The 27,657-nt window shown below is 43.3% G+C and overlaps 1 protein-coding gene across 10 annotated transcripts in view; it reads left to right on the plus strand.

Moving 5' to 3' along the window:
* SDK1 (sidekick cell adhesion molecule 1) overlaps positions 1-27,657 on the plus strand; it is an 844,750-nt gene that overhangs the window by 730,492 nt on the left and 86,601 nt on the right. For all 10 annotated transcript variants that reach the window (XM_089769286.1, XM_075899625.2, XM_089769291.1 and 7 more), the window contains 5 exons: positions 100-198; positions 14,772-14,966; positions 19,684-19,885; positions 24,592-24,695; positions 25,844-25,914. In XM_089769286.1, the coding sequence (XP_089625412.1) occupies positions 100-198; positions 14,772-14,966; positions 19,684-19,885; positions 24,592-24,695; positions 25,844-25,914 (671 nt within the window). The remainder of the gene's footprint in view (positions 1-99; positions 199-14,771; positions 14,967-19,683; positions 19,886-24,591; positions 24,696-25,843; positions 25,915-27,657) is intronic.

The raw sequence follows: 27,657 nt of genomic DNA on the forward strand, positions 1-27,657 counted from the left end.
AAAGCAGACAGAGAAGTCTTTAAACAAGTGGCTGTCACAGAACTAGCAGTTTCTTTGGTACATAATATCTATGTATGTGATTTCTGTTGTTCTTTTCAGCCCCGGGACCACCTGTGAGGCTGGTGTTCCCTGAAGTGAGACTGACATCAGTACGAATTGTATGGCAGCCACCAGAGGAACCCAATGGAATTATTCTGGGTGAGAGAGAAGCAGCATTTTAATTTCCAAACAGGGTGGTCAGGAGGAGGTGAACAGAAAACAGAAGGAAAGCTATTAATATGTGCTTATTCTTCCTCTTTCTATCAGGACTAGCAAATAAATCTAAGGGTGTGTATGCACTACGTGTTTTGTCGGAAGAGGCAATGCAAATGAAGCGCTGATTAGTATTTTGTCACACTTCATTTGCATAATCTATTCCGATCCTTTTTTGCCCAGGAGGGTTTTGCGCAAAAACATGCGGTGTAGACGTGTCTGTTTTGCACAAAAACCCCTTGCGCAAAAACCCTTCTACCTCCCGGAGAGGCATAAGGATCTAGCACAACAAGGGGGTTTTGCACAAAATGGACACGTACACACCGCATGTTTTTGCGCAAAACCCTCTTGCTCAAAAATGGATCGGAATAGATTATGCAAATGAAGCACAACAAAATGCTAATCAGCTCTTCATTTGCATTGCCTCTTCTGACAAAACACGTAGGGTGTGTCTAGACTAAAGGGTTTTTTTCGGAAAAATGGCCTTTTTTCAAAAAAACTTTTCCTGCGTCTAGACTGCTGCCACATTCTTTCGAAAGTAAATCGAAAGAACGCAGCAGTTTTTTCAACCACGGAAAACCTCGTTTTACAGGGAATAATGCCTTTTTTCAAAGCTGTTTTGAAAAAAGGCACTATGTAATGCAAACTGTCCTTTGTCGAAAGAGAGCATCCAGACTGCCTGGGTGCTCTCTTTTGAAAAAGCGGCTTGCTTTTTCAAAAGTACTGGTTGTAGTCTAGATGTTCTTTTTCAAAAGAAGCTTTTTCTAAAGTATCTTTCAAAAAAGCCTCTTTTGAAAGAGGCTTGAAGTCTAGACGTAGCCATAGTGTAGACATAGCCTAGACATAGACTACACAGCAGCGTTATTTTAGAATAACTGACATTATTTCGAAATAACAAAATGCGTGTCTACACAGCAAGCCATTATTTCGAAATAATGTCGAGCTGGAGGACTTCTTACTGTGACTCCTGTAGCCCTTATTTCATGAGGAGTAAGGGAAGTCAAAGGTAGAGAGTTCTTCCTTTGACTTCCTGCTGTGTAGACAGCGACAAAACTGAATTGAGCTATTTGTACTTCAGCTATGCAATTGACATAGCTGAAGTTGTGTAGCTTAATTCCACGTTTGCCCTGCTGTGTAGATGCGCCCCAAGTTAGTTAATAGATGAGCAAATGAAAATATACATTGCTGTCAGCTGAAAAGCGTGCTACTTCTTGGTGGGGTTTGGAAGGGCCAGGGAGATTCTGTATCACTGGTAACACTCTTCTGATCCCCAGAGTGCACATTTGCATGAGTCAGAGAGGCACATGTCATCTCATGGCAGGCCCACCAATGGGGCGTGGGGGGAGCGGGTAGAAGGAGGCAACTGCCCCAGGGCCGGGATTCCAAAGTGCCCCAGGCTCCAGCCACTGCCATAGTAGCAGCAGTGGCAGGTAGGATTCCCAGGCCTTTTAAATTGTCGCCAGAGCCCCACATGGTATGCTCCAGGCAGTGCTGAGGACTGCATGGGGGAGACTAGCCCAGGCATGCCCCTTCAGCCTGAGGCTCTGCCTGTTCTGGGGGCACGGAGCCCCCCACCCTCACCCCACCCCTGCCCAGGGGACCAGCGAGTCCCTGTCTCATGGCTCTATATTTCAGTTGTCTCCCTTTTTTCTGTTTTATATGCTTTTTGGGTGGGTATTTGAGGAGCTGCCTCTTGCTGTATGGCTGGGGAAGAGTGGGGTTTTCCCTGGCGATGCCAGGAGCAACTAAGTTCTTAGTTGTCTGAGTTCTGGTGTTTTGCTTTATTGTTTTTCCTCTAAGAATACCCTCTGTCAGGTCACAAGGAGTTAACTCACAATTAGCTGCTGCAGTTGTTGATGAAAAGCTAAACTCAGTGACAAAAATCTGTGAAATATCTTACCATTTTTCTCTTACTCTGATCTCTCAAAATGACTTTCAAGTACACAAAGCAGCAGTTACTTTTACAAAAGCCATGGGATCCATATGAAGATGTTTACAATATATTAATCCATTCCTGCTTTTAATAATAAAGTACTGAGTGCTTAAATAGCACTTACGTCTTCAAAGCTCTGGACTATTGTTAGTTCTCCCATACCAGCTAGGTATGGACACTAATTCCAACTTTTAAAAATGGGGAAATTAAGAGCCTGACTTCTCATCTTATACTCATTCTTTTGTATTCTGCTGCCTCCTTTCTGTCACTAGTGTTACCTGGCATTGCTGTAGTTTGGGTTTGTATTTAAAATTCTGAGAGTATTTCCCATAGCATTAGGATAATTTTAAAGTGGGGCCCATAGTTTGGGTTACACTAGGTTGACAGTATCTCTTTAAATTACAGGCTGTTTTGCATGTTGTTAAAATATTGAGTCTTTAGCTGTTGAAAGTGTTTTACTCAGGTGCATAGCTTCCAAAAGTACTCAAGTGAGGAAAACCTAGCACCTGAAGCAGCCAGAAAGTCATCAAATGTCATCTGAAAGTAGCTAATGCAGGGATCTCCTGAACACAAGAAGGAAAGTCTTTGCATGTTATGTTCGCAGCAGTTAGCTATCTATTGGAGACAAAATCCTGCAGTTCGAGGTGCTGAGGGTGTACTTGAGCCAGGGAGGGGGTTGTTTTTTAAATTAAGGAGTGCTACTTCCTATGTACATATTTCCAGTAGAAACTAGGATTTGATGCATAGGGTGTGTCTAAAAAAACACATAAAATTGGGAAATTATAAACAAAATTTTTATTGAATGTGCCTCCTCTCTCACAGTATGCCTCACTGTGGATCTTTGCTTTATCAGTTTAGTCTATAAGGGTATGTCTACACTACCACCCTAGTTCGAACTAGGGTGGTTGATGTAGTCATACGAACTTGCAAATGAAGCCCGGGATTTGAATTTCCCGGGCTTCATTTGAATCTTGCCGGGCGCCACCATTTTTAAATGTCCGCTAGTTCGGACTCCATGCCCGCGGCTACACGCGGCACGAACTAGATAGTTTGGACTAGGCTTCCTATTCCGAACTATCTGTATGCCTCGTTCCACATCCAGATAGTTCGGAATAGGAAGCCTAGTCTGAACTATCTAGTTTGTGCTGCGTGTAGTCGTGGGCACGGAGTCCGCACTAGCGGACATTTAAAAATGCGGCGCCCGGCAACATGCAAATGAAGCCCGGGAAATTCAAATCCCGGGCTTCATTTGCAAGTTCATATGACTACATTAACCACCCTAGTTCGAACTAGGGTGGTAGTGTAGACATACCCTCAGATGCTTGTGGATAGGGACTATCCTTATTCTGTAATGCTTATAAGAAGCACACGGGTTCTTTTTCAGGGGAAAAGGCAGTATGCTACATTTATTGAGAATATGGTAGAAAGCAGTTAGCATATGCTACACACACACCCCCACACCCACACTCCCTCTCCCCTGTCTCTCCCCTCCCACTAGGGTTTAATATATTTGTCTACGCCCACACCCACTCACCCACCCACCCGTCCTACAGATACCAGTTTGTTGTGGCTCAAGTCACTCTTACTGGCCAGGCAAGGCTAACTGAGTGAGGAGTCGGAGTTCCTCTGAGTCTTGGCTTAGAGGACTGGACCCAGAATTTAATGGCCAGAGCTCCCCTTCTTATACATGTAAGTTCCCATTTGAGGCTATGGGTATTGCAGTGTCCTGCTGCAATCATCCATCCTTACGAGGTGTAAATCTGTGTATTCCAGAGTTCTCTTTGATGGTGATTGTCAAGCTTCCCAGCCTTGTCTCTCATTCTTGGGGGTGTCTGCCTATCGCCAGGGTTCTGTCAATGCTGCTAATTCAATTCAGCTTCAGACACAATGTCTGTTTCCTTGTTATCATCAAAATTTCCACTTCTTCTTGATCACCTGGGCATCTGTGATGGCTGTCACACACATATCCTCCACTCACACCAAACAATTGTGCAACATATCAGACAAGATTAATAGTTACTAGAAGACACAACTTGGTTTGTGATGCAGAGAAGGGGTACAACTTAATTTGCAATGCTAACAGGAAGAAGGCCTTACAGTAAACATCTAATCATGAGGGAGAGGGTGAAATAGAAGCATACAGAACTTATAAGCAAGCCATTATACATCAAATCATTACACGTCATACTTATAATCTTATAACCAATACTAAAATATACATTTTTGCTACATGTCTCTGTTTGCATAGTGCCTAACACACTGCAGTCCTGTTCTTGATTGACTCTTAGGCATTACCTCAATAAACATGATAAATAATAACATGAAAGTCCAAGGAAGAAAGTAGTTACCTAGCAACATCAGAATGAAAGGGTAAGAATTAGCCACAGAGGGTATTTCTGATCCCTTCTACAAAAGAAGAGTACCTAAAAAATATGTGAAAAACAACATAGGTCTGTAACAATATTCGAAAATGAGGATTACAATTTACTCTTTTTTTCACCTTTATTGTTTTTAAATCTCCTTACTGCAGTGAATTTTTAGAAAGCAGTTGTAACCACCACAGCCAAGTGTACTGAACTGGAAATGTTGGTGAAAATAGGATAATGTGGTTCTGGAGGGCACCCTGCAAACCATAGTGGTGCTGGAAAAATGTCTTATTTTTTCCCCAAAAGCAACATTAGCTCCGAAGGCACAGAATCAATGTTCCTGCTCTGCTAGTGTGGCCCTCTGAGCATACAAACACCTTTGTAGCTAACATTTTTGTAATCTATATTAAAACATGTTCTAGCATTTCAGAGAGGGATTAGCAGCATGAAAAACTGGCAGGCATCTAGAGGGAAAAACACTTGTTTGTTTAAATATTTTACTATAGAGAGCTGCAGATATTTCTAACTCCCCTTTTGGGAGTGCTGAAGTAACCACCTAGGCACCTACTCTTCCTTCTTTTCCTGCATTCCACCCACTTGCCGTGACACACAGTTCCTTTACGTGCAGTTTAACCAAAGTGATGTGTTACTATGGATATGTGCGCATCATATCTGTGAGTGTTCATGAAAATGTGAGCTCATTCGGCACTTTTCCAGTCCCTGGTTAGTATTCCTCATGGTATCCTTCTATCTAACATTTACTTGAAGCTTATTGTAGTACTGTCTGTAAGAACTCGTCTGAGAATTAGAGCAAAAATTGGATGTAATCCATGTTTGCATATTCACATTTTAATCCTGTATTGCATGTGCACACACCCTGGCCCTTAAATAGAGAAAGTGGTAAAATAAACAATCTGGCTGGCTTCTGTACCAGGCAGACTGTAACCTCCCAATATCATTCAGCTTTTCCTAACTTCTGTGAGAAATTAAGAAGTGTTTGTACCTCTGATGCATCATAGCCCATGTGAGCAGTAGCCGTCAGTTATAAGAGTTTCGTATGGGGATGAGCCTGCAAGATGCTCTAGTATTCACTGTCTGTAGTCCTCCTCCTGCCTGTTTGCTTTTGGGACCCAAATGGTTGTGTTACAGTCACCTAATATTTAACAGGCAGTTTAAAGTTTTGCCTTTTATTCAGTTCAGAAGGCTCATGTGTATGAAACTGATTGACTTCACGCAGAAAGTATTTTAAAAGATGTGCATGCAACTGTGAGCACAGGGTTTTTTTTAAGAGAAATTTGGAAAGAATCTTTATTTATCTGCTATGGGCCTGATCAAAAGCCCACTGAATTTAATGGAAAGGCTCCCAAAGATATCAGTGGAAAAAAACTACATAAAATGCTTCAATACCTTAAAAAAACAACAAATGGTCTGGTAACACTTTATAGACTAACAAAACATGTAGATGATATCATGAGCTTTCGTGGGCACAGCCCACTTCTTCAGATGACTGGAGTTATGAGTAGGGGATATGAAAACTCGAAAAAAATACGAGCAGGGAAGGAGAGGGGGGAGAAAAAGAAAGAAGGAAGGGGGTGTGAGACAGAGCATCATTAAGTATCTGGAGAATGGGTACTTAAACCTAAGCAGATCAAAGTTGCTTAGGTTTAAATACCCATTCTCCAGATAGTTAATGACGCTCTGTCTCACACCCTCTTCCTTCTTTCTTTTTTTCTTTTTCTCCCCCCTCTCCTATTTATTTCGAGTTTATTCCTATTTATTTCAAGCCTGGGTTATTCCATTTCTGACTGGGGTTTTCCTAGGCTGCATGGTTCCTTGCCTACACTGAGGTATTTCCAGCAAGGCAGACTACCTAAACAGACCAGTGTTTTCATTTTGCTTTTCTCTAGTGACTACAAACAGCTGTAATTGCATTCACGCATTTCCACAGCTCTTTATAGGCAAGTACATTTATTCTTAATTTTAAAGCATTACAGAGAAAACATTAACCAAAATGAACCTAGACACATGCTAAAAAGATTACAAAAAATCACCTCACATCCAATCTCAGGCTCTGGTAGATGTCAGTCCTTCTAAACCCATAATTGTGCCCTCCCCCACCATGGCTACAAGCTCATAATTAGGTCAGATTTAGAACCAGAACAAGCAGAAATAGTCCAGTCTTTCCTTTATATTGTTTGGGCCTTTGATCTTGGCCTCACATAAGAGGTGATCCAAAGATAATTACCCTCTCCACAGGACATAGCTTCATAAGGCTGGGGAGTAGTGATAGAAATGTAGCCGTGTTAGTCTGGTGTAGCTGAAACAAAATACAGGACTATGTAGCACTTTAAAGATGGTTTATTAGATGATGAGCTTTCGTGGGCCAGACCCACTTCCTCAGATCAGATAAGGCTGGGGTTTTGCATAACTGGGCGGTGGGGAATTAGCATTTGCCTCTCCCTAGGCCTAGGGTATTCTCTGAATGACCGAGCTACACCTCTTGGGGAAGTGGATTACCTATGCTGATGGAAGAAATTCTCCCATCAGCATAGGTAATGTCTTTGCTGAAGTGCTGCAGTGTTTTAAATGTAGACAAGCCCTTAATTCAATAAGGTCTCCCAAGGAGATTGCAGGAAATTGCTGTATCTGTCATGGTTACTGTGATTGGTCACCTGGAATATTACTGTTTAGAGTATCTTTCCCTCCGAGAAGACTTGCTTACTTGTTTGAGACTTACACGTCTTTTAAGCCCTTTACTCTTCTTTTCCCATGACCCTCTGGTTTCTTATATCTGAATAAAACCTTATAGTCATAACCCTTGTGTAATTTTTCTTTCATCCTGCATTTTAAGTTTTAGTCATACTTTCACTGACTCTGTTCAGTAACCTTTCCAGCTCTGCTCTCTGCCAGATCTCTGGGACTTTCTTATCCTTTGTAACTTTCTGAGCTTTCTTGTTCATCGGCAGCAGCCTTTATTGCTCCTATCGCAGTTATTGCTACATTGCTTCTTAATGCCCTGAGGCTTGTATTAATTTCACTTTGAACACTTTCCATTTACCTCTATTGATTTCCCTTGTTTGAATTCACCCAGCTCTTCCTGCATTCTTGCATCCTGTTTGTTGCTAAAATTCAGCAACCTAAACATTTTACCATTTTAATGTCACTTCAGCTGTAATGCTTCATCAAGCTCAACTGTGGCTTCAGATATACCCTCTGTGTCACTCAAAAATGAGACACAATTACTCTTCATGACTGTATGTCTCCTGGGTACTTTGGAACACCAAAGGATACCATAGGAGAGAGTGATCCAAGAAACCAAAGACACAGATTCCAACTATCTTTCAGGTGCATTAGTGATAACAAAAAGTGAGTTGGGCTTTAACTGTTGTGGTACCGTATATACACCTTCCACTCAGGGTGACAGGAGGAATGAATGGAGGGAACATTGGATTTCTAAGGAACCGTCTAAGAGAAGAAGGTTGGAGTCTCTGGTTACAACTTTTTTTTTGAACCATGAAGAAGGAGAATGCTTTCCCAGACTGCCAGCCAGCACAGCAAATATGGAAGAGAAAAAAGGTCATTTTTTGCAGATTGCACTGTAGGAATTTGTGTAGCTGTAAGAGACAAATGAGTTTGCTTCTTAATTTTCGAAATAGTTAACATTCTCATTATTCTTAATGCTAGTTTTTCTTCTAAAAACTCAATTATAATTCCCTGTATGTCGATCTTTTTCCTTGATTAATTTGTACATCTGTTTGTCATTAGTCTTAGCACTTAGTAATATACTTTCATCTTGGTATTCCTGACTAATACTTATAGTTCAGAGAGATTAGAACAGGGAGGAAAGTACCCAGCCATAATTTGTTCTTTATAACATAACTTGCCTTTTAATAACTACATAGAATGTGATTTTTTTTCTCTTACCATTCCATGTTTTTTCTCCAAGCCCTAGTCTTGCTGTTTCACTACTTGTTTTTATCTTCTCTTGTACTTCTTTAGCTATCTTAGGGTAAAAAACTTTTTTCTGAAAAAAACTTCACTTAACGTCCACAATGCAATCGCATTCTTTCGAGGAAAAAAAATTAAAAGAACAGAGGGGGTTTTCCGACATTGGTAAACCTCTTTCTACGAGGAAGAAGCCTTTTTCCAAAAGAGCTTTTCCTGCAAATGGCGTGTGTGACGGGAAAGAGAGAGGTCTTTCGAAAGAAGAGGAAAGAAGAAAAAGCACAGGTGCCCTGGTGGCCACTCCATCCATAGTAATCACAAGTGAAATGCAAGATAGCATCCAGTGCAGATCGCTTTTACGATGTGCTTTGGTAGTGTGGACACTCTCTTTTAGAAGAAGCTCTTTCAAAAGATCTCTTCCGGAAAAGCTTCTTCCAAAAAAAGCCTGCAATCTAGACGAAGCCTTAGCTGTCTCTTTCTTCATCACTTTTGCAACGTACATAAATTATGCAATGTATTCTTTCTACTGTTCCTCCTTCCCCAATCATCTGTATATAGTGTTCTCAATTCTGCTTACTGCACATGTATAGAAACCGAAGAGATCACAACTTATCTCTTCCATGTATCCTGCTGATCTGTCTTTCTCTGGACTTGAAATAAGACAGAGTACTGTAATGTTAAAGATGCTGAAATACCATGGTGATGAGTGTGGGAGAGATGGTAGGGTCAGAACTGTAGGTCAAAAGGAATAGGTTACATACACTTGTCTGAAAAATGTAAGTCTGAAAAGTTCACATTTGAGTATTTCTAAGACATCACTGGGAGATGAGTGCTCAGAACCTCTGCAAATCAGATCTTTTTTTTTTTTTTTTTTTAAGTTAGGTATCTAGCTTTTGCCACCCAACTGTGAAAATGTTACTCTAAATTTCCTGTTAGCAGTGCAGACCAGTTTACCTTTGGGAGAGCAAGTTGGATTGTCTTCTGGCTCGTGGGTCATCAACAGACTTCTCAGCTTAGACCAGGGTTTCCCAGCCTATGGGTCCAGACCCAAATATGGGTCGCCATTACATTTCAAAAGGGTCACCAAGTGTCTCTCCAGGTGGCTCTGCCCTTCCTCCTCCCCGCATTTTTGAATTGGCTTGGGTCACCAAGTCTTTCTGAATTGTCAAAATGGGTCCCCATCTGGAAAAGGTTGGGAACCGCTGGCTTAGACCTAATTTTTCTTCATCATCATCATGTTCCCAGAACATCATCACCATGTTCTTAGCACTTAGGGCAGCAACAAAGCTTCTCCGCTCATGTCTGTTTCTGGCAAATCTTTCAATGGTTTCCCAGCTATGCCTCAGGTTTTTCAGCTCTGCTTCTATAGCTCTTTGCCATGTTGTTTTCGGATGGCCCCTTTTATTAGTGATGTAGCAGCCAGAAAGTACATAGCTTGACTTTCAGATTTTAAGATGAATGTCAGGGCTGTAAGCTTGGCAAGCCATCTTTATACTCATAAAATGAAAATGTATGATCTGGAAACCACAGATAAATGTAACGGGGGCGTTAGCCAACACCTGAAAAAAGATGTGTGATTACTCCTTTAAAAACAGCAGCTGCAGTTTGCAATGAAGTGGGGAGAGATCAGGCAATTGTAGAGACTACAGAGAGTGTGAAGGACTTCTGTAGGGGAGACCCTGAGATCAAGGGAGCTGTGTCAAAGAGTTGCCTAGGAAGCAGGAGGCTCCTATGGGGAAACCCAAATGAAGTTTCAGCTCAAAGATGAGGTGCTATAAGTTGGTGCCCAAGGCTAAGCTCCAGTAAGGAAGAGCTGGGAGGATGGGCTGTAGGAACAGACTGGGACAGAAGAGCAAGCTCTGGCTGTGAGAGAAGGCACCAGTGAAGTGTAGTTACACACACTTTGAGGTGATGAGGGACTTTATTTTGGGACCCTGTGGTCTGTTAAGAGCTATTTTTGTTATTACACTGGCCCCAGGCAGGGGTGGAATTAACACAGAAAAGAACTGTGGCTGCTACTAACCTGGTCCTAGGCAGGGGGTAGTGTTTAATCCAGAGAGAAGTGTGTCATTTTTAAGGGGCAGTAAAGAGAAGGAAACAGAAGTAGGATGTTGCAAAGCAAGCTCTGGCCATCAAAATATGCTCAGATGATGGCCAACCCTGTTACAATAGATAGTAAGGATATCTAGACTACATGCCTCTACCGACAGAGGTATGTAAACTAGGCTACCCGACATAGTCAAAGAAGCCGGGATTTAAATATCCCCGGCTTCATTAAAATAAACATGGCTGCTGCGCTGTGCTGGCTCAGCTGATCGTCGGCACAGTGTGCACGTCAAGATGCAGTTCAGTTGACAGGGGAAGCCTTTGTCAACCATTCCTGTGAACCTCGTTTCACAAGGTATAAAGGAGTGGTCGACAAAAGCTTCCCCTGTCGACCGATCCGCGTCTTGACGTGCATGCTGTGCCGACGATCAGCTGAGCTGGCACAGCATGGAGGCCATGTTTATTTTAATGAAGCCGGGGATATTTAAATCCCAGCTTCTTTGAATATGTCGGGTAGCCTAGTTTACATGCCTCTGTTGGCAGAGACATGTAGTCTAGACATACCCCAAATGTAGAGCCCCACAGCATCCTATTGCAGTCTCTGTTCATAGTAGAATAGCACATGAGACCACTCCTAGGTTTCTAATCTGTGTTCTCTTAGCTGGCTCTATGATGTTTCTGAAAAACAACAACACCACCAGGTTCTTATTATTTTCTTTATATTCCAAAGCTAAATGTTTTAAATTTGAGTGTCCAAAGCTAGGCTCTTAAATCCATGGTTATGCACCTAAATAAGTGGCTAAATGCCCAGGAATACTGTGAAATCAGAGCATCCTGTGACTTCCACTGGAGCTACAAGGAATATGAAAAGCAAGTTGGTTATTCTGATGCCTAACTTTAAGCAGTCGATTTGAAAATGTATGTCATTATTCTTATGTGGGCTAAGACCATTGGTCCCTCTAATTTTTTTTCACGGCTGTAATCTGAATTTCAAGTAAGACTGATCTCGTATCCTTGTACTTGTGTAGCCACAGAATATGAGACTCTGGGTCACAATAGTATGCAGTGCTAGCATTCAGTTTCCCATGCTAACCGTTGCCACAGATTTCTTTCTGTCCTCCAAAGAAAAAGACAAGGAAATACAAGAAAGAGAAGGTCAACCAGTAACACGTGTAATAGGGTGACCTCACCTGGACCACTGTCCTGCATCAGGCCCTGGCAAAACAGGCCCGTTTGCCTCCATAAACATTACCATTACTAAAATCTAGCTCTCATCTTCCCCACCAGAAGACTCAAATAGTCTGTTACCCATGCCCAGTGAATTAAATTTGAGGATATTTTGCCCCTAGCTACTCCACATACCTCAGACTGACACCTTCAATCATGCCTGGACTCTGTCAGTCCTCTGTTTTTCTTGTGCAAGGATGGTCACCGCCTCCCTTCCAACTGAAGTGTAGCCCCCACTCTTTCCGGCAGAAACCCCACAACCTCTCTTCTGGGAGCATCTTTCGCTCTCCTTGGACTCTATTGGTTCCCGTTGGGTCAGATTTTTTTTTCCTGGAGATATCCATAGGTAAGCTTTTCTGCCACTTCTCTGCCTTCATCCCTCTCTGATCCTGGCTCTCCAGCTTGGAGAAGCCAGCCACCAAACCCCTCTTGCTGCTTCACTTGCCTTCAGCTTTCCGCCAGGACACATCTTCAGCTTTCTTCCAGGACATCCAGTCCCACTGATCTCTGGCCATTCTTACTTGCCCTTTCTGACAGAATCAGTCTGCTCCCATTTGCTGCATCTCCTGGCTGATCCAAACAAGTCATCTAATTGTTCAAATGGGAGTACTTCCTCTAGTACACTGCTGAAATTACTTCATTTCCCTTTGACACATCATCCCCATCATCACCCCGTCTGCATACACACATAACACCATGTCTGCGTCTAGACTGGCATGATTTTGCGGAAATACTTTTATCGGAAAAGTTTTTCTGTTAAAAGTAATTCTGCAAAAGTGTGTCTAAATTGGCACGGATGCTTTTGCGCAAAAAGTGCTTTTGCGCAAAAGCATCCGTGGCCAGTCTAGATGCGATTTTGCACAAGAAAGCCCCGATTGCCATTTTATCCATTGGGGCTTTTTTGTGCAAAACAGTTCTTCCCTCTCTACACTGGCCCACTTGCACAAGTATTCTTGTGCAAGAGGGCTTTTTCCCGAGCGGGAGTGTGAAAGTATTTGCGCGGGAAGCACTGATTTTGTACATTACAAAGTTAGTGCTCTTGCGCAAATTCAAGCGGCCAGTGTAGACAGCTGGCAAGTTTTTGCTTTTGCGCAAAATCTTGCCAGTCTAGATGCACCCCATTTGTATCCCAGGTAAATTCTAAGGTTCACAACATAATACACATGTTCATACACAGAATTCACCCTGAAAAGCAAACAATTCTCTATTTGTACATCTTGCTTTCTTAGCTGTGTATGGCTACGTCTAGACTGCAGGCTTCTTGCGCAAGAAGCTTTTCTTGGAAGAGATCTTCCGCAAAAACTTTTTGCTCAAGAGTGCGTCCACACTGCAAAAGCGCATCAAAAAAGCGATGTGCTTTTGCAAAAGAGAGTGTCCAGACTGCAGGGATGCTCTCTCGAAAGTAAGTTCTGATTGCTATGCACAGAATGGTCACCAAAATGGCCACCTGTGCTTTTTCCTCTTTCCTCTTTTTGCGCAAAAAAAAGTCTTCCTTGTCTACACACACCTTTTTGCAAAAGAGCTCTTTTGCAAAAAGGCGTTCTTCCTCATAGAATGAGGAATACCTATGCTGGAAAAAAACCCTGTTCTTTCGATTTTCTTTTTTGCACAAAAACGCATTTGAGGTGAGGTGCTTAGTTCCCAATGGGAGAGAGATGCCAGCAATTTTGTTTAATATCCACTAATGTCCTTAATTTTCTATGCATTGACTTTCATGTATGCACTCTTTGTGCTCTTGTCGCAGCCAAAATGTAGTGGGAGTTTGACACTGTATCTGGAATAAAGTCCAGAGGGAAAAATCAGTGTTGTGTCTCCGTAGAGCTGTTTGTAGTTCAGAGGATCTGCAAAGGTTTGGCAGAAATCTGTCATGACTGAGTTCAGCTGTTTTGTTTTGTAGGGTTTTTTTGGGCTATCTCCCTCTCTCATGTAACTTGATGATGCATTTAACAGGTCTGATTTTATTCAGCTTGGACAGGAGAGCGCCACACACGTTCTAATATGAATTGATTTTGGAATGTAGTGGCTGGACTAAAAGTTGCCAATGAGCTCCAGGAGAAAGAGAACCTGGTGTAGCTGCTAGATTTCCAGAATGGATTTGAACATTTGGTATTCTCTCTTTGGGGGACAGTTGTTGTTTGTGGTGTGTGAGAATCCTGAACATGCTAATTTGCACAGTTGGATCATTAATAATGTGTGATAAACTGTAAACTCATAACTCAGAAAGGCTCGAGAGGAGATTAGAGTCCAGAGAGCAGAATCTACTAAACAGATAAAGTGCGGTATGTATCAGCTTTTTCAGCATAAGGGTTATTTTTCAAGCAGGATCCCAAAGTCTTCTGAATTTCTGCAGTGAAGTAGAAGAGCAGGATCACCAAGTGACTAAAAGCAAGAGGCTTGTACCATCTGCTACACTGCAGAATTAATTGTAGGCCTATACGTGGGCAGGAAAGATGAAAAAAGAGAACTCTGAACAGTTGTAAGAATTAACTGTGTGTGTGACATGAATGTTGCGCTACCTACGCAATCTGAATGTCCATGTTTTAAAATATTCTCAGTCAGTATGTTCTACTATGCAGTAAGTGTGTATGTGTTGGAGGCAGGGGCAGCATGAGGAGATTAGTTTCAGTGGACTGACTTGCCCTGTCAAAGTCAATTGTGTGGACTCTATTGGTTCCTGTGGCATTCTCTCAGCGTACCAATATGCTCAGGGAAGATTAAACTGTTTTCATCTCCCATTCTTGTGAAGGATGAAAAGTGAAACGAGTTTCATGGTGGATTAATACTCAGAAGGCCCTTCCATTCATCACATTGTGTGTAATTTCCCTGATAATGTACTGCATCTGGTGGGGGGAGGGGTTGTTATAAAGCTGAATTACTTTGTTTTGCCTTCAAATAAATAAGTAATTAGGATGTACTAATCGTCTTGGCATTTTTCCCCCACTAAAAGATTGAAAAACAACTCTCACCTCTCTGCTGTTGTGCTTTTGTTGCCATGAATTCAGGATATCAAATTGCATACCGCCTGGCAACCAGCAGCCCTAACACGTTCACCACAGTGGAAGTTGGCTCAACGGTCAGGCAGTTCATGGCTACTGATCTCAGCCCTGAGTCTGCATACATCTTCCGGACATCTGCTAAGACCAGACAGGGCTGGGGAGAGCCTCTGGAAGCCACAGTAATCACTACAGAAAAGAGAGGTAATGCCTTTAGTCATCATGGCTTCACCAATACAATGAATGTGATGAACTGTGTGAAAGAGGATTCTCCAGGCTTGTTGGAAATTGAAATTTTCCTATCCCGCAGTGTGTTGGCTAAGTACAATCCCCTTCTGCAGTCAGCTATTTTTATCAGGTTATTGTTGACCTTCTAAATAAAACATTTAGGCTGAAATCTCAGGAAAGAAAGGGAAGGATTAATTGCACTAATTAGGAGAAGTAGCTGTGAGCAGACACTGTGCAGGCTTCCCCCATATTGCTCTGCCACTGTACCTCAGTCCTGACCTAAGGAGTTCCCTGATAGTCTATTCTTTCGCTCTAATACACGCTGCCATGGCACCCCCAGATTTTAAACTGGCTCAAAGTTATTAACTACATTCCAATCCAGTCACTTGTGCCTTTGGTTACATGTGGAATCTCATTGGCAAGAGTAAGGTTACACATGTGTATTTAAATCTAGTTAGATAACAAGGGGATATGCTCCTCAGAAACATAACAGATAACAGAACCTGACCTGTGGCATCTTTGTTTTACTGGGTGGCATTTTTTACACAATCCTACTTTCCTTGCAGAGCCTCAACTTTGTGGATTTGACAGAAAAAACTTTACAAAAAAACTTGTAAATGAAGAAAATTTGATTGAGCTGAGAGAAAATAAGCAGGGAATTCCAACATGCCAATTACACAGATACACTTTTCAGAGTAGAACCATATTTCCTGAGGAGACAATCACAATAAAGCCCCAACATAAGTAAGTCTTATGGTTCAATTGGTAGACCTCCAGCCCTTGAGTAAGAAAATTGTGGGATCAGCTGTCAGACTTTGAACCTTGCCTACTTCTGACAGGACATTGCAACACTTCTCAGTTCATAAAATATGATTGTCCAATAATTTCTAGATCTGAATCTGAATTGTGTTACATCTTCAATGTAACTTGGGACGTGAGCAAGGTTTTACCATCCCAGTGAATCTCACTGGTTTGTGGAATGGCTACTTTGTTGTGTTTCTATTACTTGTTTACAAGCATACTGTTGTTGGCCTATTGCTCCCTGCTCAACCTAGAGAGCTAGTGAGGTTGGGTTATTTTTATTTGGTCCCTGTAATTTGACCTGTCCAACTTGGGTGGTCCTACCCAGAGTTAAAACTTAGATTGGCATAGCTTTCAGGATGAGTTGAACACACAAGTCTTCCCATCACATCAAGGTGCTATCCCTAGGGAAGGAAAATACCAATAGAATTTTTTTTTAAATACACGTGTTAATGGCCCCATCCATCTTATGAACAGATAAGCCCAAGATCTCTCACCCATAACTGTTGTTGTCCATGTGAAAAATTTTTAAAAATGGAAGTGTCCAACAAAGGGTACAGGAGAAGCCCAGTATCCTGGGAAACATTCTCCTTCCCAGAAAAAAAAATCCATTCTAATTTCCAGCACTGCATGTTAGCTGTTGCTAAGCATATAATCGCTCACTGCATAATTCCCACTTTCACTGCAATAACAATGCTCTCCATTATCATCAAACCCGTAGGGGTGTCTTAAATGTGAGAGTCATTATATAAAACAAAAGCTTTCCCTCTCTCATGGCTGGCTATGCATTCCCACATACATGCCGTAAAATTGAAACCAGCTGTGTGGTCTGTGTGTCAGAGAGAGAAAAAAAAATAGTGAAGCTCATATCAATAAGATGAGAGGACTTGAATAAAATGCAGCTGTTCAGTTAGGAAACAAATTAGACTATGAAAGTTATATAGTGTAAGCATTCATGATGAATGGTCACTTCTGCACCAATTTATTTAATAGCAAATAAAGATGGAAGTTTAAAGTGTGAAGTACCCAAGCCCAATTGAAATTCAATGGGGATTGGACACCTGATTCCTTTAGGCTAGGAGTAGTCCAGCTGGATTAGAACAGCTCCTGTTGTGAGCTCAGCATCAGTCTTTAGAATGGATCAACAATAAACAAACTTCAGACTTGGCTGTCTGCACCTTTCAACTAGCAAATAAACATAAAACCTATCTGATTGCAGTGTTGTAAGCAAAGGCCCTGTTCTGGCCCTGGAGTTGAGGGTTAACACTTAGGAGCTGCTTTCCTGCCCCAGCATTCCCCCATGACAAGAGGTGGGGCAGGCAAGCTTTATTAGTAGGCCTGCGAACTCCCAGGCTACGTCTACATTGGCAAGATTTTGCGCAAATACTCTTTAATGCGAGAGTTTTTGCGTTAGAGTATTTGCGCAAGAGAACGTCTACACTGGCATGTGCCTTTGCGCAAGAGCATCCGTGCCAGTGTAGATACTCTCTTGCGCAAGAAAGCTCTGATGGCCATTTTAGCCATCGGCTTTCTTGCGCAAGAAATTCATGTTGCCTGTCTACACTGGCCTCTTGCGCAAGAACAGTTGTGCAAGAGGGCTTATTCCTGAGCGGGAGCATCATAGTTCTTGTGCAAGAAGCACTGATTTCACACATTAGAACGTCAGTGTTCTTGCCCAAGAACTCCCCACCAGTGTAGACAGGCAGCATGTTTTTGCGCAAAAGTGGCCGCTTTTGCGCAAAATCATGCCAATGTAGACACAGCCCCAGTGGTTCAGTGTCTCCTCCTGGCCTTTTCAGGCCACTGCAGGACTAAAGCTTATTAATTACCCCACCTGACTGGATTGTCCTTAAATTGGAAGTGTCAGGGACTGGAGACTGCAAAGGCATGATAGACCCTCTGCTAGAAAGGTTCTTATGAAAACCACAGTGTAGACCATTACATATATATATGCGGGGAGCTGACAGAATTGCCCAGCCCCTAGGCAAGCTAGGGGGCAGCTCTGTGCTCCTGAAAGGGGCAGGGCATCAAGTGGAAGAACACTAGTCTCCCCCCACTGGCCCCTTAATGCCACCTGGATCTCTGGCAGTGATTCAAGGGCCTGGGGCTTCAGCTGCCACAGTAGCTGCCCCTTTTATCTCCTCTGGCGGTGGGCGGGGGGAGGAGGCTATATATATGGTGCTAGTCAAGACTTAATTATCACCAGGTGCTTCATGGCTATCGTTATACCTCCCTTGCATGGTATTTCTGGAATCCTTTGGATTTACACTTTGCTATCTAATACCTTTCAGATAATGATGCCTGCTGGTTACAGCAGAGCTGATGCGTGTTGAGAGTCTCCATTGCTAAACTTAACAAGAAATTCTTGCCCCTCTGCCTATGAAAAAGTTCTGTTGAGTAAGGTGAACTGCTTTAGTTACTTCTGCAGGGAAGTTAACTTTTGAATTGCTTGTGACTAATCTCTGGTAAGGGTGGGGGGGGGGGGGGTGAAGGGGCTCTGTAGAAAGAGTTTCCTACTAATAGTCAGGGAATTTATTTGAAGAAAAGGAAGGCACTAATGGGTCAGGACTTTGACAACAGACTGAAATCCTATCATGAGGGACTGGATATAGGGTATGAGCTGCCTAACACTGCAAGTTGGTTAAAGTTTACCAGATCGGAGTATTAAACCCCTGCAACACTTTACTAGGTACTCACTTCCTCTGATAAAATAACCCTGAACACCTGTCTAGTGCTGCCAGGGCAAGACAATGACCTTCGCATTTAACTCTGAGATGCACACTACTGGCACTTGCAGACTGTGTGTGGCTAATAGCTTACAATTCTTTTGGCATTCATGCATCAGCAAGAGCGTGCTATAGAGAAATGCCAAGCCATAAAGGAAATGTTTTGAGTTGGGATGGGGGAGGAGGAACGAAGTGCTCTTCCTACAATGCAAGGAGAATCATGCAGTCAGCGGTGTGTGTTTATGGAAACAAGTGCTGATTAAGTTGAATCATATCACTTCTTGAAGGCAAGTCACTGTGGTGTCTCCAATCAATTCCTGCTTTATTACATGCCACACATTTTAATCAGAATCAATAAACTTCATGATAAACAATTAAACAATTATTTCTCACTCTATTGAGTTTCTCTATTGAAATCGATGGGGTGAGGAGATACACTGACAAGGGAGAGGAGGTCTATATTCAAACAGTTAGGTAATGGCTTCTGCAGAACCTGCATTCCCATTTCTTACCTCCTATGAAAGATGTTAAGCATTAATTGCTCTAGATAGTTCCCCATCTGTGCTGGGACGAGCTGTCTTGCCTCTGCAGATTCAAGGTCAAGAAGTGTAAACAAAGGAAGGGTGGGTCTGACCAGTGTGCTGAATTAAGCACTTAGACTCCAGCTCTCCACTCTACCAAGCTGTGCTCTGGCACTGTGGACAGCACCTGCCACAGGAAGATGGCTGTGGTTCCCAGATCTTTGACCAGGCATAGTGAAATTTGACCACCACGCTCTGATGCATCCCCTCCTCCCATGCATGCTGGGCAAGGGAGCAACTCTTTGTCCAAGGAGGTGGGTAGAGAGGGTGAAAATATTCTCTGGTCTCTAGAGAGATAAATATAATGATTCCAAGATTTGCTCCTCATTATCTGGCTAGTTGAGGACATGGTCACCCAGAGGTGTTTATTTTTCCTAGGGAGACAGTGATCCTTGATAACACTCCTCTTTGCAGCTGAAACTTGAAATATGGTCCCAAATGTTTGCTTCACTATTTCATGTAGCAAATCTAAAAGCAGCAGCTCAGTAGTCTGTAGCATCACCGCTGGGAAGTTCCATGTGCATTTCTAGATTTGTGCTAGCTTGTTTCTTCCCACAGTAATACCAGTTGTTTCTGTAACTGCAGAGCGGCCAGCGCCTCCGAGAGAACTCAGGATACCCCAATCTGAGGTGTCTTCAAAGAGCTTGCAACTACACTGGATTCCTGGTAGTGATGGGTCTTCACCAATACGATACTTCACCGTGCAACTGAGGGAGCTACCAAATGGAGAATGGCAAACATATTCCTCTTCTGTCAATCACGAGACAACATCCTGTGTTATTGAGAGGTATTACTTAACATCAGCATGTCATTGAAAGTACAATACTTACCAATCCAAATATTTTATAATTTCTAAGAACTGAGCAAACATTAGACAGTGAAACCTCGCAACCCTTCTGCAAGACTGGTAAGTAATAGTGATTATCCCTCTTACGGAAAATGGGAGAGATTCCAGAAGACTGGAAAAGAGCAAGCATAGTGCCCATCTTTTAAAAGGGAAATAAGGACAAACCAGGGAATCACAGGCCAGTCAGCCTAACTTGTTGCTTCTCCTTTTAGATTATCTTTTCCAACCTTCTGACAGCAGTGCTCTGGAAATACAAATAGTTACAGAACTTTCAGCAGAGGCTTATGTTAAAAATCACCCCCTCGGTGCAATGTGATTATTTCTGTGAGAGACATGATCTTGTTTTCAGAGGAATCTAGGGCCATTTTTTCTGTATTTTCCGTACTGAAATGTTTAGATGATGGCAGAGTGTTTAAACTGTGTTACCCAACCTTAACTAGCTCCTGCAGGATGGTGGGTATGTCTACACTTCAGACTGAGGGGTGGAGGGATTCTAAGCCCAACGGGAGAAACTCTCACTAGCTTGATAAGAGCTAATGCACTAAAAATAGAGTGTAACAGTGGCAGTACAACCAGTGTGAGGGGCTGGTTGCCCTAAGTACACAATAAGTGTCTTGGAAAAGCATGCAATTGGGGCAGATAGTTATTCCTACTTATGTTGTCATGCCTATCTTCGGGTATGTCTACACTACAAAGTTAGTTCGAACTAACAGACGTTAGTTCGAACTAACTTTCATAGGCGCTACACTAGCGCTCTGTTAGTTCGAACTTAATTCGAACTAATGGAGCACTTAGTTCGAACTAGGTAAACCTCATTCCACGAGGATTAAGCCTAGTTCGAACTTGCTAGTTCGAATTAAGGGCTGTGTAGCCCCTTAATTCGAACTAGTGGGAGGCTAGCCCTCCCCAGGTTTCCCTGGTGGCCACTCTGGCCAACACCAGGGAAACTCTACTGCCCCCCTCCCAGCCCCGGATCCTTTAAAGGGGCACGGGCTGGCTACGGTGCCCGTGCCAGGTGCAAGTCTGCCAGCACCCAGCCAGCAGACCCTGCACCTGCCACAGATCGCGCCACCCATCCGATGCCCCCCAGCCCTCCCCTCTTCCCGGGACCAGGCTGGCGGCTCCCGGGAGCTTGCCCGGGACCGCAAGAGGCGGGCACCCGCCTGGGCTAGTGCAGACTTCGTGGACCTTGTCCACGATCTCCGCAGTAGGCACAGGAAAGTGGCCGTCTAGGGCAGGAGAGCTGCCAGCCTGGCCACCCAGGAGCAGGTGTGCATGAAAATCAAGGGGGTCCACTGAGACCCCCGACCCTGAGCCCTGAGCTTACAATGGCCGTCCTGGGTCAGACCAAAGGTCCATCTAGCCCAGTAGCCTGTCTTCCGACAGCGGCCAACCCTAGGGACCCTGGAGGAGATGGACCGAAGACAGTGACCAAGCCATTTGTCTCGTGCCATCCCTCTCCAGCCTTCCACAAACCTTGGGCAGGGACACCACTCCTACCCCCGGCTAATACCAGTCCATTGACCCAACCTCCATGACTTGATCTCACTTCCCTTTAAACTCTGTTCTACTTGTAGCCTTCACAGCCTCCTGCAGCAAGGAGTTCCACAGGTTGACTCTTTGCTTTGTGAAAAACAACTTTCTGTTACTAGTTTCAAGCCTGCTACCCATTCCTTTCCTTTGGTGTCCGCTAGTCCTTCTTTATGGGAACTAATGAAGAACTTTTCTGTATGTACCCTCTCCACCCAACTCCTGCTTTTAGAGACCTCTATCCTGTCCCCCCCTGTCTCCTCTTTTCTAAGCTGAAAAGTCCCAGTCTCTTTAGCCTCTCTTCATATGGGACCTGTTCCCAACCCCTGATCATTGTAGTTGCCCTCCCCTCTTCCACCCTCTCTCTTCCCCTCTCCCACCTCCTTTTCCCTGTCTCCCCCAGTTTTGTTCAATAAAGACAGATTCCATTTTTGAACACAATTGTCCTTTATTTTGTACATCAAGAAAAGGGGCTAGGGAAGGGTAAGTGGAAGGAGGTGAGGGAGGAATGGGGTACGAGCCCCCGATGGGGAGGACTGGGCTGGCTCTGCGGGCTTCTGGGTGTGGAAGCTCTCCTGCAGCCCCCCAATTGCCCCCTCTCCCCAGATGGCAGCCTGCGGCAAGTGCAGCCGGTCTGATGGCCGAGTGCTGTGATGTGCCCAGTGTGGGCACTCAGGGCACTCCAAGCCAGGACTGCTTTGCAAGCGGGGCACCCCTGAGAACTGTCTGTCCGGGGTGGGGGTCGGGACCCTTTAAGCGCAGCCCTCAGCTAGTCCGAGACAGCATCTCCACGCTCTAAGTCCTCCTCTGATGCCCTGCCGGCACTGCTTCTGGCCATCCTTAAGCCCGGTTCAGGGTCCACTTAATGTGGACATGCTAGTTTGAATTAGCAAAACGCTAATTCGAACTAGTTTTTAGTTCTAGACGCGTTAGTTCGAATTAGCTTAGTTCGAATTAACTAATTCGAACTAAGTTAGTTCAAATTAGCGCCGTAGTGTAGACGTACCCTTCTATATTTAGCATGCTAGTTCTAGCGTGAATCTGTCTCCTCAAGCTGGGAATCACACCCACTGTCCAAAATGTAAATGTACCTGACACGTTGGAATTAAAGCTTTTGTAATTTCTACTGAAGCCATTGATAGTCTATAAGAATGTATTTTCATTGTTGTCCTTTCCCACTCACTGACTTGCCAACATAAATACGGTTGTACATAAAAGCCATTGGTGGACCTAACCTCCATGAATTTATCTAGTTCCTTTTTTAGTTGAGAAACACTGTACTACACAATAAATATGCATTATTCTCTTCATAAGCTCCACCCAATGAGATTCATTATGCTCCAATAATGTAATAAGGGACAACAAACAAATCAGGGAAAAGATAAGAACCTCCCTCCCCAGTCTTTCCCTTACATAACCTGAAAAACTCCACCTGGCTGTCTAAAATAGATCTGTTTTCATTATTCAGAAACGTATAGCTAGTGTTCCTTAAAAATACACACACATACCCTGGATGGGCTCCTGGGCCCTTACTGCCTCTTCCCCATCCCCACTGCCTCCCTGAGCTCCCCACCCTGCTGAGCAACCTCAGCTCCCCATAGCTCCTGGTCCCTACTACAGAGCCCCACCCTTCTTGGCTCCCACTGCTTCCCTCAGACCACGTGGCTGCTAGCCCCTGCTGCCTACCCCAGCACAGTCTTCCCTGTTCTAGCTGCCATCTGGTGTAGATCAGTTGGGATCTAGCTGCTTTTCCATACCATGTCTGCAGCAGAGCTCTCAGTTCAGAGAAGTGCCTGAAAGGTCACCGCAGGCATCTGGGGAGGGGCATTTAACCCAGGAGTCACGCCAAGGTGGGACATGCCTGCAACACCACACTGGGACACAAAGGAGTGTATAGGGACTGCTCACACCTTTACACATTTCTACCCAATCGATTTTTTTACACTTGTAGTCACAGTTGCATCTGCTGGTTGATGGACAGATGCTACCAATTAATTAATTAAACTCCCCATAGCTTGTAGCCCTGAACTTGCAGCTCTTGAAGGAGACTCGAAAGCACCAAGCTAGAAGAAGCTTTGCCAAGGTTATACCATTTAGAAGTTGCTCTTTGTACATCTTAAAGCCATGCGTATACAGAAGAGCTGTAGTGAATCTGCCATCACTGTCTAAATTACTAAATAATTCAGGGAATAGCATTAGCCTGAAATTGAATAGGAATGAAACCTGCCAATCTTGCTGCATGATCTTGAGGGTTACCAGGGAGACTAGCGGTCTTAGGGCTAATGTCAGCTGTGCGGTTGACTCACTAGGTAGCTCTGGGCAAATCATCTAACCTCTCCTGAGCTCAGTTTCTTTATCAGTGAAATGAGGATGATCATATTTAGCAGCTCCACAGGTATGTTGGGAGGATGTATTAGATGAAATATGAACCGTGCTTTGAAGATCTGAAACACGAATATACATCTTGAATTCTATCATTATTAACATTCCCTGCCCTTTTCCTGAACCAGAAACAAGCATTGGTTGTGATTCACAGCTATGGCTATTTTGTAGACCAGGGTGGGGAACCTTTTTTGGGTCAGGGGCCACTGACCCACAGAAAAATCAGTCAGGGGCCAAACACAGGTGAGAAGTGGGGCAGGAAGCCACACCCTCGCTGACTGGCCCCTGCTTGAGAGGGCGAAAGACACTTCCCATATTTCCCTTGCACACCAGAGCCTAGGAAGGCCCAAGTTAGTACATTTTGGGTGCTCTAGCCCACCGTGGGAGAGGCTGGAGTGCCAGAGAAGACTCTGGAATGCTGCAGGGGACCATGATGTTTGGGGGCTGAATCCGGCCCCCGAGCCTGAGGTTCCTCACTCCTCTTGTAGACCATCACGAGCACAGAACATCTCAGCCCTGTTGATATTTGAGAAGGTGATGACAACAGTGGAGAGTATGAGCAAACCCAGTACTAGTGGGAAGGACAGGGCTGGATATAAAGGGAGGACTCTTCAGAGGAAATTAACTGCTCTAATAATTTCATTTGCCCTTGGGCAGGTTCTTTATAAAGGGTTTGGTCTCAGACAACATGAGAAAAGAAAAATTCATCCCTCACCTTACTGTTTTTTTCACAGGCTGAACCCATTTACCTCTTATAAGCTGCGTTTGAAAGCAACCAATGATATTGGTGATAGTGACTTCAGTGCTGAGACAGAAGCTGTCACTACTCTGCAGGATGGTAAGAGAAATAGAGAGGGGATGAGATCCCAACCTTGGCATGGGATGGAGTTTGGGGGGGGGCTCACTATAACCTCTAGAACACACTTTCCTGTGGATTTAATTCCATTTTGTGCCTTAGGCAGTGGTAACCCGCCCAGTCAAACACAGTTCTGCTCACAAACAATTGATATGGATGGTAAAGAAAGTTCACTGAATTAATAATCAGCACATTTAAGTGTCCTGGGGTGCCCTCTAAAAATGAACCATCTTTTCAGAATTCTCTAAATGGAATTAAGCTCTGTTTCATTGGTTTCCAAACTCCGTGCCAACCATTATCTTTGCAGAAATTGAATAATTTACAAGGGATCATTAAAAATAAATGTGGAGCTGTGCATATGTTTGAAAAAATTTCCTCAATTGTTTTCACTCATGATCCACATTAGGCTTCAATCCTCCTAAATGACTGAGGTGTATTTAATTTATTTTGAGTTTGTTTTCAGGGAATCCAGTACAGTTTGGCCTCCTTAGAATTAAAGGGGTAAAAATGGCAAAAGCTTCTCAACTCCTTAGCAAACTGTAATAATTTATTCTACAGAGTGAACCTAGTGCATTACACTGCAGAGCCATGAGCTCCTGATGCGCTTTTCCTTCTTTATTCCTGAGCTGATACATACTGGGTTTGTTAAGGGAGGTAGCCAAGACAGAGGGGTCATAAGGTAGGTAATTGGGGGTATGTCTAGACTACATCCCTCTGTCACCAGAGGGATGTAAATTAGACATACCGAAATTGCTACTGAAGCAGGGATTTAAATCTCCCACACTTCATTAGCATAAAAATGGCCACCACTTTTCGTTGCCAAAGCTCCGTGGCAACAAAAAGCAGAGTCCATTTTTATGCTAATGAAGCATGGGAGATTTAAATCCCCATTTCATTAGCAATTTCGGTATGTCTAATTTACATCCCTCTAACGACAAAGGGATGTAGTCTAGACATACCCTGGCTGTCCCGGCTTAGGATTAGTATTGTCCATACTCTTTCCTTGAGCAACACCGCACTGAGGCTGGGACAGAAAGGTCAGTAGAGAAGGAAGGAGGGGTTGATGGAGTAAGCTTTCTGTGGCATGCCTTACTATTCTAACCTTTTATTATGGCTTGGGTTTTGTTCAGTTCCAGGTGAACCACCACGTTCTGTGTCAGTAACTCCCCACACTACCTCCTCAGTCCTCGTTCAATGGCAGGTAGGTAAAATACAAAAATTACTAAAACATTTCTACAGTAACCTAAGATTGATTAACTTTTTTGGCCTACGGCAGAATGTACTAAACAACTTCTCTGCAGAGCAAGTATTATAACACACTAGAAAGCCTGCATCCTAGTTCCCTGCTGCTGTCCTGATCCATGTATATATTATGATGAAAGATGTAAATGTTCTGGTTCCTGGCTTTTAGTCTAAGGGGGACTGAGTAGTTATTCACCTTGAGGAAGACAGGGAACATAAAAGGGTTTCTACAGATGCCTGAGAACATTTCTCTTACAAGTAGTACTGTCATCTTGCTGATATTACTAGGTATCACAGTTTGCCTGTACAATACACAGCAGAGTCATTGTCAGAATTGGTAAAGATCAGGGAACAAAAATCTCATTTCAGATTGCATATAATCTCCTTCAGTTGATAATACAAGCAAAAGGATGTGCTTTGTCTGAGACAACATTCATACCTCCAAGGAATTCCACCTACACTCGGGCTCTTTTCTTTTCGAGGTCTAAAGAATGGAAGCTTCTCCAGCATAATATTCTGAGCTGGATGCTGAAAGTAATCATGCCCGGTCTGCTTTATATACATTTTCAGTTTCTATTCCTATCTTTTCAGTCTGGCCTGGATCTGCTTAGATTTACTGGAATTCATTGTGTGCTATTACCCAAGACTTCATCTTGCTAGTGAACTTTAATACAGAAAACACAATAGGTTAACACAGGGCATCTGTCTCCTGGGACAGAATTTGTGTTCCACCTCCTGCCTAAGATATATTTCTGCCTAAATAAGGAGTGCATGCGTGGTAGGTGGAGTGTGTCAGAAAACCCATGTTTGCAGTATAGACTGGGCTTCCTGCATGTTGGAAAAAAAACTTCTTTCCTGTGTGAGAACCAAGCAACTTTCCTGCCAAGCAACAGTACTTAGAAGGTACCTCTGACTGTTCAAATGAGTCGAGAGCACATGTTCATACAGCAGTGCACGGTGTAACACTTTTAACCTTACTGCCTGGTGACAAATAGAAGACATATTGAACAATTTTCCAAAGGAGCTAGTATAGGTATTAATCAATTTTCTCACCTCCAAATCAATGTAGTCTTTTTCAAGGACAAACAAGGAATGTGAAATGTAACAGTACAAAAACAAATTGTCCAGTTGACTGATTATTGGGGGTAACTAATATGAAATGTGTAATTGTTTAGGTAACTCAATGCTTTTATTTTCATGAAAACAAAATTGGGTTAGTTGTGCCAGAGCCAAGTCAAGGGAGTTGCAGGTGATTACATGTCATTATATTGTTACATGTGTATGATATGGGATCTCAGTAATTCAGCCGTACTTTATTTTTCCACATAAATAAAATTTTGGCTACAACTAACAGGGCATTGTGCAGCCGTGTTAAAGAATAAACCATCAGTCTAAATGGGGAAGAGGAGAAAGAAGGAACTGTGGCATTCCCAGTTAAATGTTAGCATATGTGTTAAATTCACCAAATAAAATCCAAATGCACTATCTCGACTTAAATCCACTTACAGACTCATAGACTTTAAGGTTAGAAGGGACCAGCATGATCATCTGGTCTGAGCTCCTGCACGTTGCAGACCACAGAACCTCACTCACCCACTCCTATAATAGACCCATAACTTTTGGCTGAGTTACTGAAGTCCTCAAATCATGGTTTAAAGACTTCTAGTTATAGAGAATTCGCCATTCGCACTAGTTTAAACCT

The sequence above is a fragment of the Pelodiscus sinensis genome, chromosome 15 (genome assembly GCF_052426305.1).
Source record: "Pelodiscus sinensis isolate ZL-2025 chromosome 15, ASM5242630v1, whole genome shotgun sequence".
Lineage (NCBI taxonomy): Eukaryota > Metazoa > Chordata > Testudines > Trionychidae > Pelodiscus > Pelodiscus sinensis.